This window comes from Myotis yumanensis, unplaced genomic scaffold, assembly GCF_028538775.1.
Source record: "Myotis yumanensis isolate MYYU_CA2020_CCGP unplaced genomic scaffold, mMyoYum1.0.hap1 SCAF_15, whole genome shotgun sequence".
NCBI lineage: Eukaryota > Metazoa > Chordata > Mammalia > Chiroptera > Vespertilionidae > Myotis > Myotis yumanensis.
Window position 1 is genome coordinate 19,256,719 of NW_027223766.1, and position 22,515 is coordinate 19,279,233.

A 22,515-nucleotide genomic window follows, 5' to 3' on the forward strand; every position below is an offset into this window, starting at 1 on the left:
CTGCGCCTGCGCATTGTCAGTGAGGGCGTGTATGTCTGTGTGTCTGAGGAGAGAGAGCGAGAGTGAGTGAGTGAGTGTGAGTGCGGGATAGGGTGGTGGCCGTTACGTTCGGGGCAACGGCTCCGGCAGAGGAGAAGTAAGAAGAGAAACAACGTCCGCCGCTTCCGCCTTCGCCTAGGAGGAGGAGGAGCTGGTAGGAAAACGAAAGCGATTCGCGCTGGGCCCGGACTAGACCGAGTTGGGCCAGTGGGGGTCTGGGCTATGAGCCTTTGAGGGTCGCTTGGGACGCGGAACGAGACTCGAGAGCCGAGAGCTATGTCTCAGCCGCCGCCGCCGCCTCCGCTGCCGCCGCCACCTCCTCCCCCGGAGGCACCGCACACCTCGTCGTCCCTGTCGGCGGCTGCTCCGGGGATGCTCTCGAAGCGGAGAGACCGAAGAATCCTCTCCGGGAGCTGCCCAGATCCGAAATGCCAGGCGCGTCTGTTCTTCCCGGCCTCCGGTTCTGTCAGCATCGAGTGTACCGAGTGCGGACAGCGGCACGAGCAACAGCAGCTGCTGGGGGTGGAGGAGGTGACCGACCCGGACGTAGTGCTACACAACCTGCTGCGGAACGCGCTGCTGGGGGTTACCGGGGCGCCCAAGAAGACCACGGAACTGGTAAAGGTGATGGGCCTTTCCAACTACCACTGCAAATTGTTGTCGCCCATTTTAGCTCGCTATGGAATGGATAAACAGACAGGCCGGGCTAAGCTTCTCCGGGACATGAACCAGGGCGAACTGTTCGATTGCGCTTTACTGGGTGACCGCGCCTTCCTCATCGAACCAGAGCATGTGAACACGGTGGGCTATGGCAAGGACCGCTCCGGAAGCCTCCTGTATTTGCATGACACCCTTGAGGACATCAAGCGGGCCAATAAAAGTCAGGAATGCCTCATTCCAGTGCATGTGGACGGGGATGGACACTGCCTGGTGCATGCTGTGTCCCGGGCTCTAGTGGGCCGGGAGCTCTTCTGGCATGCCCTGAGAGAGAATCTGAAACAGCACTTTCAGCAGCACCTGCCCAGATACCAAGCCCTGTTCCATGACTTCATTGATGCTGCTGAGTGGGAAGACATTATCAATGAGTGTGACCCTTTGTTTGTACCGCCTGAGGGTGTTCCTTTGGGCCTGAGGAACATCCACATATTTGGTCTTGCCAATGTGTTACATCGCCCTATTATTCTGTTAGATTCTCTCAGTGGCATGAGAAGCTCTGGTGATTATTCAGCCACCTTTCTGCCTGGGCTCATCCCCGCAGAGAAGTGCACTGGGAGAGATGGTCATTTGAACAAACCAATTTGTATTGCATGGAGTAGCTCTGGTAGAAACCATTATATCCCCTTGGTAGGCATAAAAGGGGCTGCTTTGCCCAAACTGCCTATGAATTTGCTTCCTAAAGCATGGGGTGTGCCTCAGGACCTTATTAAAAAGTACATCAAACTTGAGGAGGATGGTGGTTGTGTTATTGGAGGAGACAGAAGTCTGCAGGATAAATACTTACTTAGGCTTGTTGCTGCTATGGAAGAAGTCTTTATGGACAAACATGGTATCCACCCCAGTTTGGTTGCTGATGTTCATCAATATTTCTACAGGAGGACTGGGGTGATAGGAGTTCAGCCTGAAGAAGTCACAGCAGCTGCTAAAAAAGCAGTAATGGATAATCGCCTTCACAAATGTTTGCTCTGTGGTGCCCTGTCTGAACTTCATGTTCCTTCAGAGTGGTTGGTTCCAGGAGGGAAACTGTATAACCTGGCAAAAAGTACTCATGGACAGCTGAGGCCTGACAAAAATTATAGCTTTCCCTTGAACAGTGTGGTTTGCTCATATGATTCAGTGAAAGATGTTCTGGTACCAGACTATGGACTAAGTAGCCTACCAGCTTGTAATTGGTGTCATGGCACATCTGTGCGAAGGGTCAGAGGAGATGGGTCTATTGTGTATTTGGATGGGGACAGAACTAATTCGAGATCCACTGGTGGCAAGTGTGGTTGTGGATTCAAACATTTTTGGGATGGTAAAGAGTATGACAATCTACCAGAAGCTTTTCCTATTACTTTGGAATGGGGTGGCAGAGTGGTCAGAGAAACAGTATATTGGTTCCAGTATGAAAGTGATTCATCTTTGAATAGTAATGTTTATGATGTTGCAATGAAACTTGTTACCAAGCACTTTCCTGGTGAATTTGGGAGTGAAATCTTAGTTCAGAAAGTTGTCCACACTATCTTGCATCAGACTGCCAAAAAGAATCCTGATGATTATACTCCTGTAAATATAGATGGTGCTCATGCCCAAATAGCTGAAGATGTACAAGGACAAGAGTCAGACTCTCAGCTCCCAACTAAAATTATTCTTACTGGACAGAAAACAAAAACTTTGCACAAGGAGGAGTTAAACATGAGTAAAACCGAAAGAACTATTCAACAGACTATTACGGAACAGGCTTCTGTAATGCAGAAACGGAAAACAGAGAAGTTAAAACAAGAACAAAAAGGGCAGCCCAGGACTGTTTCTCCCAGTGCCATTCGGGATGGTCCATCCTCTGCACCTGCTACCCCTACCAAATCTCCCTATTCACCAACAACTTCTAAAGAGAAGAAAATCCGAATAACAACTAATGATGGACGACAGTCCATGGTTACACTTAAGTCTTCAACAACCTTTTTTGAACTTCAGGAAAGCATAGCCAGAGAATTCAACATTCCTCCTTATTTACAGTGTATTCGATACGGCTTTCCTCCTAAAGAGTTAATGCCACCCGAGGCAGGAATGGAAAAGGAGCCAGTTCCTTTACAGCATGGTGACAGAATTACAATAGAGATTCTAAAAAGTAAAGCAGAAGGTGGTGGTCAGTCTGCTGCAGCACACACTGCTCACACTGTGAAACAAGAAGAGATTGCTGCTACTGGTAAACTGTCATCTAAGGAACTTCAGGAGCAAGCTGACAAAGAAATGTACTCCTTGTGTCTTTTAGCAACGTTAATGGGTAAGATGAATTTAACTCAGATAGTATTTCTTAATGGTGAATGTAATACACTTTTTTCTGTTTCTGTAAAAAAAAAATCTGGTCATCATAAAAACTATATTTTAGAAGAAAATTATTTTTTTAAATCTTTTTCACAGTTAATGGCTAGATATTTGTGTGTTTTTCTGTTGAGTAAATATTAGGAGGACATAACTAAAAAGTGAAAATAGTCCCTTAACACCAGATTATTTAAATATAATAATTTTTTTAAATTTTAAAAAATTTTTATTGACTTAATTGGGGTGATATTGGTTAATAAAATTATATAGGTTTCAGGTGTACAATTCTATAATTCATCTCTATATTGTATTGTGTGTTCACCACCCCAATAATTCTTCTTTTAAATAGGCTTGTAATGTATCCATTTAAAGCTTTTTTCATTTCCCCCTCTCGGTTCTATTGAACCTGCCCACCTCTCTTTCCCCTTTTCATTTATTTTTAAATTTTGTTTTTCTGCATGTCATGTGATTTCAGGACTTCCTGTTTGATGAATTGCAGTTTCTGGTGTTTTTCTTCACACCACACTCCCACCTGATAGTGTCTCTTCTCCATTTCCTGTTCTCCCTTCCCCAGTTCATCACATTTTTCTTATTTGTAATTAGGATTGGTGTTCAAGTAATTTCCTAACTCAGTGACTGCCATAAATTGTAATGAACTGTTGTAACTCATAAGAAACATGAAGAACAGATGTAGATGATAATAAGGTTGCTTCGAAGCTTTCTTTTTAATAATTAAGCATAAAGTAAAGGAAAATATATTATCAACAGAATATGTAATTTAAAGGTTTAGATTATTTGAGATGTGACCCATTGATGCACTTCTTACATTCTTATTTGCCTAATGTATGTTTTTTAATTAGTGTTAATATGTTTTACATAGTAAGGCTTAAAGTAGAAGTAAAATTTAGATCTCTTACATATTAGAAGGGCCTTATTTTTGCTGAGATTAGAGCTTTCAACTAGAAAAGTGATCTGTGTTTTGATTCTGTTTCCAAGAATGCTAAAGATCAGTGAATTGGACCTGACCTTCTAAAATGAAGATTATTCTTGGTTTGTTAAATTGCGGGGGGGCTAGTAGTTAATAGATCTCAAAACCCTGTACAAATTTATAACTATATATATATATATATATAACTATAGTTATATATATATATATATACTTGATATTGCTGATATTATTTTGGCAGACATAGTCATTGAATTGGGGGATATATAGGCATTTTATATATTTCTGTCTTAGAGTTTTTAGTTTCTTAGAGACTGCATGGAATAGAGGAAATATTGTGTGATCTTCGGAATCAGAAAGATCTAGAATTTTAATCTTATCTCCTCTACTTATTAACTTTGTGATTTCAAGTAAGCTGCTTAATTTCCCAGTACTTCAGTTGCCTCTTCTATACAAAATACCCCTTGTAGTTAGTATACAGAGTAACAATTTATTACTCCCAGAACTCTGAAAATTAAATAGCATCAGCACAAAATGGATAAAATTAGATATTTTCAGAAGACACTTTTTTTTAAAGAAAGCAATCTCCTTGATCAAAAACAGAAAAGAGGAGGCTTTCTTCATTAGAAGATGAATTTTTGAGGATGTGGTTCAGATCATAATTAACCTTGGATGCTCAGCACCTAGTATAGTGCCCAGCAGATAACAGGTACTCTGAAATGTTTTTGATTGAATTAAACACATGACATTAACATATCTCAACAAAGGCTGTGCCAGCAGAAATGGAATGGATGGTCAGCACTGAACATTGAAAAAGATTTGAAAAGCAGAATTTGGCACTGTTTATACACTGCTGCACAAAAGGAAAGATAAATTACCTGTGGTTCATGAAAATTCTGGTAACTAGGAAGGTAATCTCTATTTAGGAACAGGAATATGTGGTCAGTCCTCACCATGGCCTGGCTGAAAGATCTGATATCGCTTTACTGATTTCATATTCATCAAGCATCAGTTCTGATCACTGATTTAGCTTCCTGATACAAATGTTGATGTACAGTTGAAAGTGGTGGTGTGAATGAGATTGTGATCAGCAGTTTAAAAGTCTGGTTAACAAGATAATATATTTTGTAACAAAAATCAGTACAATATAATTCTGGTTTATAATTAGTCACTTTTTTATTTTGGTTTGAGGTTTCTGAGCCTGAATATCTGAGTAATAGACTATGGACTGCCATGAGTTCACCAAGATAATGTCTTCCTTTTATGAACCCTTCCCTCTTCACTTCCAATATTTATGTTGCTTTCCTTACAAATTACAAATTTCTTTAAATCTTCTTCCACTCAAACACAAAATTTGAAGATAAACAGTGTTTTGCTAATTTTATAGCGGTAACACTTGAGAGACTTTCTGCTTTAAAGTACTAAGACAGTGCCTGGCCTGTAATAGTCCCTCCGTAAATATTAATTTTCTACCTCTACTTATCTTATAACTGTATTTGAATTATATAGAAGATACTCTTAATAAAAAGTGGTGTGTTTGTTAGAATATCAAGTTGGGGATAGTTATATACACACAACCTTATGTAAAGAGTGCCAGGAAACTATTGCTGTTTGAATTGGAGTGGGCTGGAAAATGGAAAGTGACAGAGCTTATTTAGAAAATTGCAAGTTTCAAATTGCAGAAATTATTTTGTAAATTACCAAATGTGAACTAAGCTGCTGTTTTGGTTTAGAAAATAGCTCATCAAGCTTTATGCTGTTCAAATATCTGGCTCCTCATTTAGGTTTAGATTTAAATATTGCCTTCTTAAGAGAGGCTTTCTCCTTCTGATCACCTTATATAAGGGTTTGAGAGACCTTTATTTACCACTCTAAAAAGGTACCTTCTATTATTCTATCCTCTTCATTTCTCTCATAGTACCTATTACAAGTTTTCATTATCTCATTTGTTGGCTTACTTAGCCATTTGCCTCTCCCACTGTATTATAAATTCCACAGAAGAGATAGTAATCTGTTTTATTCTGATGGAAACCCTATCACCAAGTATAGGGCCTGACACTTAGTAGGTGTTAAGAAAATGCTGAAAGAATTAGTGCAGATTATTTCAGCAAAATGACTGTCTGCTGTGAGTTAGAGACTGCTAGAGGTACAAAATTAATGAGACACAGTCCTTGCTTTCCATAAACTTACCTGCAGGATCCCAGCTGAGGGCATCCCATACTTTCATAGCTTTAGTTTTCATTATATAGCTTTTATATCTTCATTAAATAGGCTGAATGCTTGATAGGGACATGTGCTTTTCCTTACATTATTTTTAAGTAGAATATTTATTAAATAGTTTATATCTATTTCTGTATATCAGTAAGACATTAAGTAAGTACATGAGTCTTTTGCTCAGTATAAACGATTCATGGAACTAGTCACTTTAATCTTATGATGGTAGTTTTAAAATGAAATAATATTTTGCCTGTAATTATTTCACATCTGCTTTATCCAGACCACTTGGAGGTTATTGAACAATTTTTGCAGACTGTAATCTTTATTATTTATGTAGTAGTGGAGTGACTCTAACTCTGGTTATTGTTTTCTTGTGGATTTTTTTGTGGATTTTCTTTTGTGATAGAGATGATAGATGGTACAGCATCCATCATAAAAACTAGGCTAATTAATTTTTTCTCATCATTGTATTCTACTGAGTTTCTAGTTAATTTTCTTTTTCAGGAGATAAAGACAGGTTTGTGAAAAACAATTTGTTGGAGTTGCTTTAATGGAGTTAGGCTACTTGTGATATTTACCCCATTCACTACAAAGTTGAGCGACCTTTCAGGAGTTGAGAAACTTGTTTGGTTTTTGTGTACTTTATATCTTACTGAAAAAAACTGTATGCATTTTTAATATATATATTTTTTTAATCCTTGCTCAAAGACATGGTTAGAGAGAGGGAGAAGACAGAGTTTAAAGTATACAATATTTTGTAATTTAATAGTGCCTATTGATGTTATAACTGCCTTAAGATTTTCCAGAATTATACCTGGGGTTCAGACATTATATTTTTGGATAACATTGGATCTGAGCATCATATTACATCTTGATATTTTTTCTTTAAATATTGGATAAAGGACAGTTTCAAATCTAGATAGTAGTTAATACATATTATTCTTTACATGCCCTCTGATCACCCCTCTAATTGATTTATATACAGCATATATCTAGTAGAGCAGTTATAAAGTTGATTTAAAAATAATGCATGCCCAGCCAATGTGGCTCAGTGGTTGAGTGTCAATCTATGAAACAGAAGGTCACAGTACGATTCCAGGTCATGGCACATGTCCGGTTTGTGGCTCAATCCCCAGGGGTGGCCTGCAGGAGGCAGCTGATCAATGTTTCTCTTTCATCAAAGTTTCTGTCTCTCTATCCCTCTTCCTTCCTCTCTCTCTAAAATCTATAAAAATATATTTTAAAAAATAAAATTAAAATAATGCATATAGATGTATCTTAAGATGAATGTGGATGTTATAATAAATGATGATTTTATTATATGCTCTGAAGATTAAACATTGACTTTGTTCCTTTCTATACTCAGTTACTTTTTAAAAAATATTTTTCTTACTGATTTCAGTGAGAGGAAGAGAGAGGGAGAGAGAGATAGAAACAGCAGTGATGAGAGAGAATCATTGATAGGTTGCCTTCTGCACATCCCCTACTGTGGATCAAGCCTACAACCCAGGCATGTACCTAACTGGGAATCGAACCATGACCTCCTGGTTCGTGGGTTGACACTCAACCACTGAGCAACATCGGCTGGGCTATACTTCAGTTACTTTGATACCTTTTATTTTCTTTTATATTTTTTTCAATTAGAAGATATTATTTTTTTTTAATTCAAAGAATTCAAATATGTATAAAGTAAATTTTAAAAGTCCTGATTATGAAAGTAGTACTGTACATTATCAGATTAAAAAACAATGAAAGTAAGTATAAAGAAACAAAATAGCCCTGACCGGTTTGGCTCAGTGGATAGAGTGTCGGCCTGCGGACTGAAGGGTCCCAGATTCGATTCCAGTTAAGGACATGTACCTTGGTTACAGGCACATCCCTGGTGGGGGGTGTGCAGCAGGCGGCTGTTCAATGTTTCTCTCTCATGGATGTTTCTAACTCTCTATGCCTCTCCCTTCCCCTCTGTAAAAATCAATTAAAAAAAAAATATATATATATATATATTTAAAAAAAAGAAACAAAACAACCACATTCTACAAACCAAAAATAACTTTATGTTCCTTCCATTCTTTTTTAAAAAAATTATGTTTTTATTGATTTCAGAGAGAGGAAGGGAGAGGGAGAAAGGGATAGAAACATCAATGATGAGAGAATCATTGATCTGATGCTTGCTGCGTGGCCCCTGGGGATCGAGCCGAAACATTAATTACTTATCTTCAGCCTATTTACTTTTCTCCCTAGCCCCTTCCATTGTTTTTTTTCCCCCCTTCCATTGTTTTTATTTTGCTTTAACATAAATATAGACAATTTTATATTATTTTTTAATAAATTATCTTAGTATCCTTTGAGCTGTATTGAGTTTTCAGATCTGTTTTGTTTAATATGCCTCATATTTGTTTAATTTGTGAAGATATTTTTTAATTAGCTCCTACATTTAAAAATTGAGAGAATTGCCCGGTTGTTGTAGCGCAGTTGGTTGGACGTCCTCCTGTGCACCAGGAGGTTGCTGGTTCAATTCTTGGTCAGGGCATATGCCTGGTTTCGGGATCAATCCCAGTAGGGGATGTGCAGGAGGCAGCTGATTGATGTTTCTCTTTCATCCTTGTTTCTAGCTCTTTCCCCCTCTCCCTTCCTCTCTCTGAATCAATAAAAACATATTTTAAAAAAAATTCACATTTAAAAAAACGCAGATTTCCAGCTTCTTATGAAAAGCCATTTTTGTCTTGAAACATTGGGCCTACACTTTTCCATGACAGTACTTGGCAGTGGCTGCCATCTTTAGGTGGGTCATGCATTTCCTAGTGTGCTATAGCCTCATCATTCCATATTATCTCATCTCCCTATATGTTATACCAGGCTGCCTTGCAATCTCTGTTAGTGGCTAATCCATATAAAACAACCCTGGTTGAACACTTTTGTTTGTTGCTAATACTGTATCTGTTTTTATCTTACAGGAGAAGATGTATGGTCTTATGCAAAGGGGCTTCCTCACATGTTCCAAAAGGGTGGCATATTCTACAATATTATGAAGAAAACCATGGGTATAGTAAAATTCTGATTTTATTTTTAGATAATATCTTCACTCAAGGTGTTATAAGATTAAGAAAGTTCAGCTAGTATTCTAAAACTGTTTCTAATGTTAATTTTAGATATGTATTCTTTAGCAACCTGCCTAATTAAAAATGGATTATCCTGATATGCTCAGCTGTGTTTTCTGCTATAATATTACTAAAAATCTGTCACTTTCTTGCTCCTATTTTCTCATTTAAACAATATATATGATTCTTAACTAAAGACAAATTGTGAAATTAGAAATAGTTTTATTGATTTCAGAGAGGGAGAGAGAGAAAGAAAGAAAGAAATATCAGTGATGAGAGAGCATCACTGATCGGCTGCCTCCTGCACGCCCCATACTGGGATCAAGCCTGCAACCCAGGCATGTGCCCTGACCAGAATCGAACCATGACCTCCTGGTTCATAGGTCGACGCTCAACCACTGAGCCATGCCAGTTGGGCAGACACAGTTTGGTTTTAATACTAGTGACTATCCCAGAACAAGATAAATATAGTTTGTTGTATTGTGTCTTGGCTATGATTATTATATATGCCCCAGTGCTTTCTGGATTTAGGACACAGCTCATTTATATTTTATTACTTTTCACATTGTGTGTGCATTGTTTATAGAGGCATGTGTGAGTATATAACTGTATATTCAGAGTTTTAAGATTTTGAGAGAGAGGATGCCAGTGTGTGTTTGGAACACACATGTCTTTTTAAAATTATGATGTGAATGCTTTTGGCTTCAGACTTTATCACTCTGGCTTATCTTCTTCACCTACCTGACCTCGGTAGACATTAAGTGCATAATCTCTATTTTATGGTTTTTATCTCTTTCTCACTTTTTTTTTCATTCTTACCCTACCCCCACCTCAATTTGGCTGTTGTTGAAATGTTCAAACATATACTAAAGTAGCAAGAATAATAGATTTACAATGAGCCTCTATTTACCCATAACCTAGCTTCAACAATTATCAGTACATTTCTACCCCATCTCAACTGGACTGTTAAAAATAAATTTCACACATAATATCTATGAGAACTTCATATAACTCTTATATTTTTATTTTTAAAAAAATAACTGCAATACAATTATCACATTTAAAAAATATAACCAAATATCAGTGTTTAAATTTCCTTAAGTTTTGATTATGTAAAAAAAATTTTTTTCTTTTGGGTTTTTTGAATTGGGGACCAAAGAATGGCTTGCTTTCTCCCTCCCTCCCTTTCTTTCAAAGATGAGAATATTAAAGCATAATTTATATATAGTAATATTCACCCGTTTTAAGTGTACAGATATATAAATTTTGATAAACATATAGTCATGTAACTACTACCACAATCAAGATAGAGAGAATATTTCCATCATTCCAAAAAGTTGCCTTACGTCTCTTTCTAATTAATCCCTTACCCTTATCCCCAGACCCTGGCAATTACTGATTTGATTTCTGTGTCTATGTTTGCCTTTTTCATATCACCATATAAATGGAATTATATAGTATAGCCTTTTGTGTCTGGCTCCTTTGATTTAGCACAGGGGTTGGTAAATTGCCTGTGGGCCATATTAGGCGTGGCCACTGCCTATTGTATATAAAGTTTTATTGAAACATAGCCACACTCATGTTTACATATTGTCTGTGACTGTTTCAAACGACAGTGACAGAGTTGAATAGTTGTGACAGAGGCTTTATGGTCTGTAAAACCTAAAATATTACCATGATGCCCTTTGACAGAAAAAAATTGCCAATTTCTGTTTTAACCTAATGCTTTTGCAATTCATCTGATTGCATATATAGTAGTCATTCCTTTTGATTGTTGAGTAGTATTTCATTGTATGTATTCATCACATTTTAAAGAATTCATAACCAATTGAAGGACAGTTGGTATGTTTTTTTATTAGCAGTTTCTGGCCACTATAAATATAGCCACTAAAAACATTTGTGTAGACATATGTTTTCACTTCTCTTTGGTAAATACCTAGGAGTGGGATTACTGAGTCATGTGGTAAATACATGCTTAACTTTATAAGAAACTTTGAAACCATTTTCCAAAATGGATGGACCATTTTATATTCCTACTAGCACTGTATTAGAGTTAGCCAATTCTAGAATTCTAGTTACTCTGTGTCTTTGTCAGTACTTAATAGTATCAGTTTTTGTTTTTAAGCCATTGTAAAAGGTTTATAGTACTATTTCATAGTGGTTTTAATTTGCATTTTCCTAAAAACCGATGATACTGAGAGATTCTTTTCATGTGGTTATTTGCTATCTCCCCCCCCCCCACCCCCCACCCCCCATTTTAAAATTAGTTTGGATTTTTAAAAATTGAGTTTGGAGAGTTCTTTACATATTCATTTATTAGATAAGTGTTTTGCAAATAATTTCCCCCAATTTGTAACTTGTCTGTTTTCTTTCTTTTTAAAAAAATATATTTTATTGATTTTTTACAGAGAAGAAGGGAGAGTGTTAGAGAGTTAGAAACATCCATGAGAGAGAAACATCAACTAGCTGCCTCCTGCACACCCCCTACTGGGTATATGCCCACAACCAAGGTACATGCCCTTGACCGGAATCGAACCTGGGACCCTTCAGTCTGCAGGCCGACGCTCTATCCACTGAGCCAAACTGGCCAGGGCTGTCTATTTTCTTAATAGTACCTTTCGAAGAGTAGAGCTTTCTAAATCTGATAACCAATTTAACATTAAAAAAATATATTTTTTTATTGATTTCAGAGAGGAAGGGAGAGGGAGAGAGAGTTAGAAACATCACTGATGAGAGAGAATCATTTATTGGCTACCTCCTGCACACTCCCTACTGGGGAACGATCCTGCAACCCAGGCATGTGCTGTGACTGGGAATTGAACCCAGGACCTCTTGGTCCATGGGATGATGCTCAATCCACTGAGCCACCACAGCTGGGCAACATTTTTTTCTTTTTAGGATTTATACTTTTTGTGTCCTATTCAAGAAATCTTTGGCAATCCAAGGTCACAAAAATTTTCTTCTATGTTTTCATCTAGGAGTTTTTTAGTTTTAGGTAACTTAGATTTATGATGTATTTCAAGTTGGTTTTTTTTATATATTGCAAGGTATGCAATATATTTTTTATTTATTTTTAAAATCTTTACCTGAGGATATTTTTTTATTGATTTTAGAGAGAAAAACATCAATTGGTTGCCTCCCCTACACACCATGACCAGGAATTGAACTTGTAACATTTTGGCATATGAGAGGATGCTCCAACCAATTGAGCCACACCTGCCCAGGGACCTTTTTTTAAATGTATGGATGTCCACTTGTTCCAGCACTATTTGTTGAAAAAGCTACACTTTATCCATTGAATTACTTTGATACCTTTATCAAATATTGCCTGGCTGGTGTGGTTCAGTGGTTGAGCATCGACCTATGAACCAGAAAATCACAATTCCATTCCTGGTCAGGGCACATGCCCAGGTTGCAGGCTCGATCCCCAGTGGGCTGCCAATCAATGATTCTCTCTCATCATTGATGTCTCTCTCCCTTCCTTTCTGAAATCAATAAAAATACATTTTAAGAAATTGCCCATGAATTATTTCCTTAAGAAGGGTGAATTATATACAAAATGTATGTCAATAAGGTTATTTGTAAAAAATCATTTGACCACGTACAAATGTATCTATTTCTAGAATCTTCTTAAAAATTTTTTTGGATATTCTAGGTACTTTGCTTATCCATATAAATTTTAGAATCAACTTGTCACTTTCTACAAAATGTCTGCTGGGATTTTTGTTGTGATTGTGTTGAATGTGTAGGTCAAATTGAGGACAATTTTGATAATATCAAATCTTCTGGTTCATGAAAATGTTATATTTCTCCATTTACTTAAGTCTTCTTTAATTCCTCTTACCAACATTTTGTAATTTTCAGCATATAATTTTGCACATCCTTTGTTCATTTATACCTAAATATGTCATGTTTTGGGATGCTATTGTAAAATATGATTTTAAATTTTTTTAAATTGAATCGTCAGGGTTTATTTTAGTTCCTGGTATATAGTGAGTTTCATTATATGTTATCTATTAAAATGAATGTTTAAAAGCTTTGCCCAGGTAGGTCCCTGACCTTACTTTAAAATTCTCTACTTTGCTGCTGTTGTTTTTTTGAGCCGTGGTTTAAAATCTCTGAGGTAGGGAATTAGTAGATAATAAACTGATTCTAGGGTTGTGCCTAAAAGGTGTTATATAAACCACATTTCTGATTTTAATTTTTGTGTGTCTATTTTTGCCATTTGTCTCTGCCAAAAATGTGCAAAGAGGAAATTCTAGTTGAATTTTGATTGATACTTCACTTACCATTGAAATGAATGTTTATTTGAAATTACTGCATGTTATTTATTCATCTGCATTTTAGATCCTTTCTCTGGTTATTTGGAATATTCACAATGAGATACATTAGAACCACTCTAGCTTTTATCAGTGGCTTTTTTTAAAAATATATTTTTATTGATTTTTTACAGAGAGGAAGGGAGAGAGATAGAGAGTTAGAAACATCGATGAGAGAGAAACATCGATCAGCTGCCTCCTGCACATCTCCCACTGGGGATGTGGCCGCAACCCAGGTACATGCCCTTGACCGGAATCGAACCCGGGACCCTTCAGTCCGCAGGCCGACGCTCTATCCACTGAGCCAAACCGGTCTGGGCAGTGGCTTTTTTTATAAACTAATCTTAGTAACTTATAAAACTGAAGACGACCTGAAAGCCCACAAAACATTCCAGAGTTCACTCATCTGCTCCCTCTCTGAATTTGTATAGTATACTTACAATTTCTTTAAAAAAAAATATTTTTATTGATTTCAGAGAGGAAAGTAGAGGAAGAGAGAGATAGAAACATCAATGATGAGAATCATTGATTGGCTGCCTCCTGCACGAGAGCCCGCAACCCGGGCATGTGCCCTTGATGGGAATCGAACCTGGGACCCTTTAGTCCGCAGGCCAATGCTCTATCCTCTGAGCAAACTGGCTAGGGCTTAACAATTTCTTTTTAAAGTAGTTTGCTCTTGCCTTTATATTTTGCCATAAACATACCCATATGTACCATTTATTATTAAAAGTTGTCTACTTCATCTTTCTTTTAACATAGAAAATCTGTGGTTTCATAAAACTTAACCCTTATTTGTGCATACTTGGAGTTTAATTACAGTGACAAATTTAAAATGTAAGAATATTGGATAGCTTAAAACACACATATAATTTTTTTATTCTAAGACTGCAAAAACTGTAATGTCTTGAAATACCATGTAGTGAGATCAAACTGCTCAATTAGAAAATAAAGAGAAGCCTGCTTTAAGGTTCTGTCCTCTACTGCTGCATAAGTTGACTATCAGAAGTAAATTGCAGTGGGACATTTTGAGGAGCATCCCCAAAATAACACAGGCTTATTTTGGTGGTTCTGACCTACCAGAGAGGAGTAAGAATAGTAACATGAAATACAACTATTTCAAAGAAATTGAATTGAATAAAATCTTTTAAATTTATTGTGACCAGGTGTCAGTTCTTAAAATTATACTGAAGTCACAGTGCATTAATCTTAGCTTTCTTACATATGCCCCATAAATACTACTTTAACTATGGAATATGATCTTTTGAAAGTTCATATTTATTTGTGAAAAATATATACCTTTATCATACTGAGAAAACAACTTGTATTCTGGTATTCTGTAATTCAGTAAAATTACTATTTGTAATTCAACACACTGTGCAACATGTTTGTGTAACACTTTGCTCTAATGGGTATTTTTGCAAAGTGTATAATTTGAAGCATCTATCAGACCGTCAAACCTCAGAGGGAAGGTAGGAGAGGGTTGGGGTAAGGGGAGAGATCAACCAAAGGACTTATATGCTAGCATATAGGCCTAAACAGTGGACATAGACAGCAGGGGGATGAAGGCATGAGTGGGGGGATGGGGGATAATGTGGGGATAAGGACACATATGTAATAACAAAATTTTTTTTAAAAATTGAATTTTAGTAAATGAAAATATATTTTCTTACTGCTTTACAATAAGCCATTGCTTTACTAACACTATTGCTATTTTTTTTTTCTTATAGTTTAGCTGTTTGTTTGAGGCCACTTTCCTAACATTCTGATAGGATAATTTTATATATATATAGTTTAGTAATATTTGCTTTATGTCTCTCTATACAGATACATAGGTAATATGTGTATATTTTTTGCTGAGCCATTTGAGAATTAAAGGTATGATATTTTACTTTTAAATATTCAACAAGTCTCTTTTTAAAACAGGACATTCGCCGAAGCCGGTTTGGCTCAGTGGATGGAGCGTCGGCCTGCGGACTGAAAGGTCCCGGGTTCGATTCCGGTCAAGGGCATGTACCTGGGTTGCGGGCACATCCCCAGTGGGAGATGTGCAGGAGGCAGCTGATCGATGTTTCTCTCTCATCGATGTTTCTAACTCTCTATCTCTCTCCCTTCCTCTCTGTGGAAAATCAATGAAATATATTAAAAAAAATAAAAAAAATAAAAATAAAACAGGACATTCTCTTATATAAACACAATGCAAAATGATATAAACATCTCCCCAGGTACTACTTTAAGGTCTATGGTGATATTTCTTTTTTGTAATATTAAATTATATTGATAGTAATTTATTTTCTAATTTTGTTTTGAAAGCTGTAATCTGTAAATTATTGAAAATTTACTATTTCACCTAAAATTGTCCTTACTGTCCTTTTTAAGTAACATTTTAATATGTTAAATATCTTTCCCCTTCTTTAGGTATGGCTGATGGCAAGCATTGTACTTTTCCACATCTACCTGGCAAAACCTTTGTCTATAATGCTTCTGAAGATAGACTGGAATTGTGTGTGGATGCTGCAGGACATTTTCCCATCGGTCCTGATGTTGAAGACTTAGTTAAAGAGGCTGTAAGTCAGGTTCGAGCAGAGGCTACTACAAGAAGTAGGGAATCAAGTCCCTCACATGGGCTATTAAAACTAGGTAGTGGTGGTGTAGTGAAAAAGAAATCTGATCAACTTCATAATGTAACTGCCTTTCAGGGAAAAGGGCATTCTCTAGGAACTGCATCCAGTAACCTACAACTTGATCCAAGAGCTAGGGAAACTCCAGTTGTGAGGAAGCATAACACAGGGACAGACTTTAGTAATAGTTCCATTAAAACGGAGCCTTCTATATTCACAGCTACTCCTAGTAACAGTGAGCTTATTCGAATAGCTCCTGGAGTAGTTACAACGAGAGAAGGCAGGCAGCTGGATCCTGAATTGGTTGAGGCCCAGCGAAAAAAATTGCAGGAAATGGTTTCTTCTATTCAGGCTTCAATGGACAAGCACTTTAGGGATCAAAGTACAGAGCAGTCAACATCTGATCTTCCTCAAAGGAAAGGAGAAGTTACGAGTTCTGTGAAGTCTGGGAGTCTTCAGACTGGCTTACCTGAATCTTTTTCTTTAACTGGTGGCACTGAAAATTTGAATACAGAAACAACTGAAAGCTGTGTGGCAGAGGCACTGGGAGCAGCATTTGCCACAAGGTCAAAAGCACAAAAGGGAAATTCCGTGGATGAGCCTGAAGAGATGGATAGTCAAGATGCTGAGATGACAAACACAACTGAGCCAATGGATCACTCTTGATTTAATTAGAGGCTAATAAAGGCAAAATGTTTATTGTGAATATGTAATATTTGTTGGCTGGGCCACATAATTTGATTAGTCATTAAATATCTTGTACGTATATAATTCAAAGATTATATCTTGTTATTCAGTGCATGATAGCAAGTGTGTGATTGGCAATAGCTTTTAATATACTGCTGCCCAGGCTGGCTCTGAATTCCTACAAATTAGTATTAGATTTGCTGAGTTTTTTCCATATATGTGGTTCCTTGGAAGTTCTTTGTAATTTTAATTTCATGAAAGTCTTAATGTTTCAGACATGAAAATTCTCTTGCTAAACATGTTTGATTTCTAAAAAGGCTAGGACTGGGAGGGAATGAGATTTGCTACTGTTGATGTAACCAACCCACATATTTACTAGAGTGTCAAAGATTTGTGTACATTTGAAGGTTATCTGAACTAAAGTGTATCTTAAAATTCATAAAAAGGATTTTTTAGATATTAGGATCTCGACATTTCTGTGAATGTAAACATTCATAGAGATAGTATTCTTGGGGAAAATATTTTGAGAATAGAATGTAATGATAAAACATTTTGCTGATTTGAGCAAGATTATGGGGAAAATATCTGTTCTAGAATGATAAAGTCAATGTGATTCAGTAATGTTGCTGTTTGAGTTAACACAGCCAATAGTGTGCTCTGTTGTGGTGTTACCATTATTTTTTTAATCCTGGCCTAGTCAAGTACCACCAAGTTTGTTTTTTCTTTAATCTTGCAGAAAAGTTGATTGCAAAGTGTAGTAGAAAATGTAAAAATTATTGTAGCAGTAGTTAATCTCTAATTTTCAGAGTTTGTCAGATTCACAGGCAATTTATAAGTGAGAATTTTTCTTTATGAATGAGTTACATTATTCTACGATTTTGATCAGTGGTATGTAAGCTTATATATGCTAAGTATCTTTAACACCTCCCCTCCCTTTGAACCAAAACTGCTTTGTTTTTTCCCCCCGAATCTATAAGGTTTTCTTTATTTGTTGGCTTCACTTGGATTTGGATGTAAATTTTAGTGCATCATACCCTGATCAACTGGGCATTTGTATTCATCAAATCGTTAGTGCCAGTTTCTTCAAGAAGCAGCTTTCATGCTTATTCCTTAAAGACAGAGAATGTTTATCCGGAGATTGGTATTCCATTATTTTATCCTATTTCGCAAACCTGTATACTGAAATGTACATTTCAATCCATCTTTTTCTTCTGTTCACTGAAATTAAGTTGAATTAGAATGGATGAAAGACAAAATGTCTGTTAATACAATCTCTTATCTAGAGCAAAGCCTGGCTGTCTCTGTTTACACATGTAACAGATGCAGAATTGTGTATTCATTCTAAGAAAACGTGTATCAGGAAGTATAATATCAGGTGTTTAAAAATCTCAACCTGTTGATTCATAACGAATATAGACAGTACTTTAACTTGTGTTTCCAAATAAGAGAGGTTTTGTTTTTCTTTCTATGAAAGTATTTCTGACTGAATCTACTTACTAAATGAGCTAGTCCATTTTGAATAAGGAAAGAATGCAGAATCTAGACATTTGCAGGTGATATCTGAGCAAGATATGTTTGGGTTTTATCACATTTTAAAAAACCGTTTTTCTCCATTTTTCTAAACTTCAAGTGTCTTTCTCTATATCTAAATAGCAGAAAAGTGTAGAATTTTTATATTGTGCACTAGTTTTGCATAAAAAACTGCAGCTGCCAGCTAATATTTCCCATTTAGTTAGAATAGGTGACTTCTGTGTATTAAACTAAAAATTACATATATCACTAACCACTATACTTTTGGCCTTTTCAGCCATTGAAACATGCCTCCCCATTTTTAGTTTAAATACAAGAAAACTTAACAAGCAAAATGCACTGCTTCCAGGTAAATAATATAATCACCTTTTCTTTAACAAATATTTTCTTACCTGTGGCTTAGTATGTTTAGTTAATAACTGACAAATATATTCTCATAGCATGAAGTAAAAATATCAAATTTTATCTCCCTATTAAATACTTTTATTTATTCAAATTAGAATATACCTGTGAACATTTCAAAAGGTTTAATCTCTGACAACACATTAATTTCTCTCACCACAGCAATGCTATTTAGAAGCCAGTTAGGTATAAATATTATAATAGTTTGGGTTCTCCCATGATAAAGAATAAAAGGCTTGATTCTGAGAATGATTAGATTTCTTAAAATTATTTTAAAGCTGCTGAAAATTGGGGTAATTAGTGGTTTTTGAGAGGTGAGTCCAGGTATCATCTTTACAAAGAAGTTTTAGAACAATTTCTTTAAGTTCTTAAATATCATTGTTTGTCCTTCCGTATGGTTATTATAATAAATTGCAGGACTAAAGAATGATTATTTTTTAGTATTATTTGTGATCACCACAACTTTGAGTCCAAGCTGGAGATCATAAATCAGTTAATATTTTTAGCCCTAGATGTTACATAAACTATAACTAAATTCTGTTTGCAGTGTTTCACTGAAAGTCAAAGTTTTTCCTTCAGTAATCCATTTTATAATTAATCATACCAAGTTTGAATTGATGACCCAAAGTCCAGGTGGAATTGAAGATAGTGTATGTCTAGAGTGCTGGTAATGAGAGTGGTTGAAATTGAAGAAAAACAAGACAACTGCCAAATATAAGCTAGAATATAATGAACTCCAAGGGAACGGTCACTCAGGAACTAGTCTAAGGGCAAGCATAAGGTCCATTTCCCCCTCTTTCACTGTGTTTCCTGATAATGACCTGAGAAATTTAGCAAATCTGCTGCATAATTTGATAGTTTTCTAGTTTGGTTTTACAATCAAGCCTTCTGCTTGCAATCTGAAATGCATCTGTGATTTCCAGCCACAGGTCCTTATTGCCATTATTTTTAAGTATCTTTCTTCATTGGTAATGAGCAGTCTTTTGCAAATGTCTCTTACCTCAGGGAAGATCACTTGCTAGCAACTCATACTACTAATGACAGGTTTTTGAGAATTGTACTGACATCACGTTAGCTACTAGATGCAAAGTTTATAAAAGTATTTTATGTAGTTACTTAGTAATACTGGCTGTTAGTAAACATTTCTCTTAAAAATTTAGACCTCACTAATAACTAGTCTTTAGATATGAAATAAGCTTGTAACTTCTGTCATTATGATTTGGTCAATATAATCCTATATAATAAAAGGCCAATATCCAAATTGTCCCCTTGGGAGTTCGACTGCTCACTATGACGTGTGTTGACCACCAGGGGGCGGCGCGGAATGAAGGCAGGCCCCAGCTGGCAGCCAGGGGAAGGAAGGCCCCCATCAACCCTGATTGCTGGCCAGGCCTAGGGACTCTACCGTGCACGAATTCCATGCACCAGGCCTCTAGTGACAATATAAAATATCAGTCTAGATTTGTCTTAATTTTTCAATAGGAATTTTAATTGGCCCATACTTAAAATATGGCAGAGCAGATTTTGAGTTTCAAGGTTCTCAAAACAAAATTTCCATATTAAGATTTTCATAAAAGCCTTTGCAAAAATCAGGTTAAACTCCACTCATCTTACTATAAACTTAAAATGACTTTTTATAATAGTAGTAGTGAAGTACATGCTCTAAGTAAGTTGGATAGACATTACAAGGTTATATAATTTAACAAAATTATACAATCTCAAGGCACTCCACAGTTAATTTAAAAAGTTACTATTTTAAGCCAGAACTATTCGCTTGAAAACCTACCATAGTAGAATGTTTACTTAAATAAAATAACAAAGGGGAGCTATCTCACCAATTGTAAGATTTATAGTTAATTGTGAGTTCTGTCATTCTTAATAATTCTTTGAGATGCTAAGTGTTTCAATTCATATTTAATAATACTTAAATCGTGGGAATTTTAACCTTTGTTCCAAAATAGCAGGAATTGTAAAAATTGTGAATTATTGGAGAAAATGCCATTATTTGTATATCTGACATTTAATTTTTTAAATTATGGAGTCTACATCCTTTTGTAGTGTAATATTAATACAATGATTATTCTCTTGTAAAAGAAAGGAAAACTAGTAAAAAAAAGTTTTAGTTATCTGCTTATGAGTATCAAGTACTTAGTATTTAAAATTTTAAGGTATTGCATACTTTTCTTTAGAATGCACAAGTCCCTTCCTGAGCCTTTATGCCTGTGGTGGAGCAATAAAAGACTGAAAAGGTTATCAATATTTTCAGGTCTATTTGACTTTAAGAGTTAGTGCCAAGAGCTGGAGAGTCTACTTTTTGGAGGGAATATTATTTAGTATATGTAAAAATCAGTAGTAATAGTGAGAATATTTGGAAATAATAGCAAGTGCTTTAACTGCTCAATAACATAGCATAGATGTTCAATCATCCCTAAGGCACTGGCTGTTACCCATTATTTTCTGATTTTGTGATTGCTTGTATATATTACATTTGAGTAATAAATAATTGGTAATAGTTTATTATAACTGTATAGTGTTCTACAGCACACCTCACTGTACAGTATTTGTAGTTTTCTTTTATATCAATAAAATAAAATAATACATACCGATTTTCCCCTCAACATCACAGTAACTTTTTAAAATTATTTGTTATTATTTAGTTTCCTGGAATGACACATTATTATTTTTAAACTTTCTATTTATTGATTGATTTTAGAGAGAGGAAGGGAGAGAAAAACATCAATTTGTTGTTCCACATATTTATGCATTTATTGATTCTTGTATGTGCCCTGACTGGTGATTGAACCCTCAACCTTGGTGTATTGGGACGACACTCTAACCAACTGAGCTACCAGGCCAGGGCATACCTTAATATTATAATGCAAGGAAATGTAGTTCAGTTTTATAAAGGAATTCTTTATAATAAGAATTAATAAAGTTTAAAAAAATTATTTTAAGTGGGTTATGATATAGGGACAGTAATTTCTCCCCAAGTCAGATTTCAATGCAAATGAAACAAATCCAATTAGAAAAGAGGAGCAAAATTTCTTCAGACATATTACATAATTGGTTCATGTAATGCTTACTGTTTTGTTTTGTTTTTTGTATTTTCATTGATTTCAGAGAGGAAGGGAGAAGAGAGAGAAACATCAATGAGAGAGGCACATCGATCAGCTGCCTGCTGCACATCCCCTACTAAAGATAAGCCTGCAACCTGGGCATGTGCCCTGACTGGGAATCGAATCCCAGGACCTATTGGTCCATGGGATGATGTTCAATCCACTGAGCATACCAGCCAGGTTTACTGAGTAATTAAAGACAAAGACATGTTCTAATAAAGAAAACTTGGCTTTGTGCTGGTTTTTAAAAAAACTAGTTATAGATAATGAGGAAATGAAGGGAAATATAGAAAATAGCACTAAATTACATTTGTATAGTTTAACAATCAACATGACAGATTTTAAGTTTTAGTGTATATGCTTCATACCCATTTTGTTAGAGTAGATTCACTCAGTAGTTAGGGCACAGCCTCGGAGATCAGACTGAGTCCTGGCACACCACTACTGGGGTTGTGAGGATTAAATGAGTTAATACAGATGATTAGAACAGTGCCTGACATAGTAAACATTCCAATGTTTGAT

At 36.0% G+C, this 22,515-nt stretch overlaps 1 protein-coding gene across 1 annotated transcript; it reads left to right on the plus strand.

Annotated features, from left to right (window-relative positions):
* Positions 1-62: 62 nt before the first annotated feature.
* Positions 63-21,495, plus strand: VCPIP1 (valosin containing protein interacting protein 1). Its single transcript, XM_070392785.1, has 3 exons — positions 63-3,022; positions 9,178-9,264; positions 16,056-21,495. Exons 1-3 carry the CDS (start codon positions 316-318, stop codon positions 16,922-16,924), a joined length of 3,663 nt encoding a protein of 1,220 aa, XP_070248886.1. The 5' UTR covers positions 63-315; the 3' UTR covers positions 16,925-21,495.
* The last annotated feature ends 1,020 nt before the right edge of the window (positions 21,496-22,515 follow it).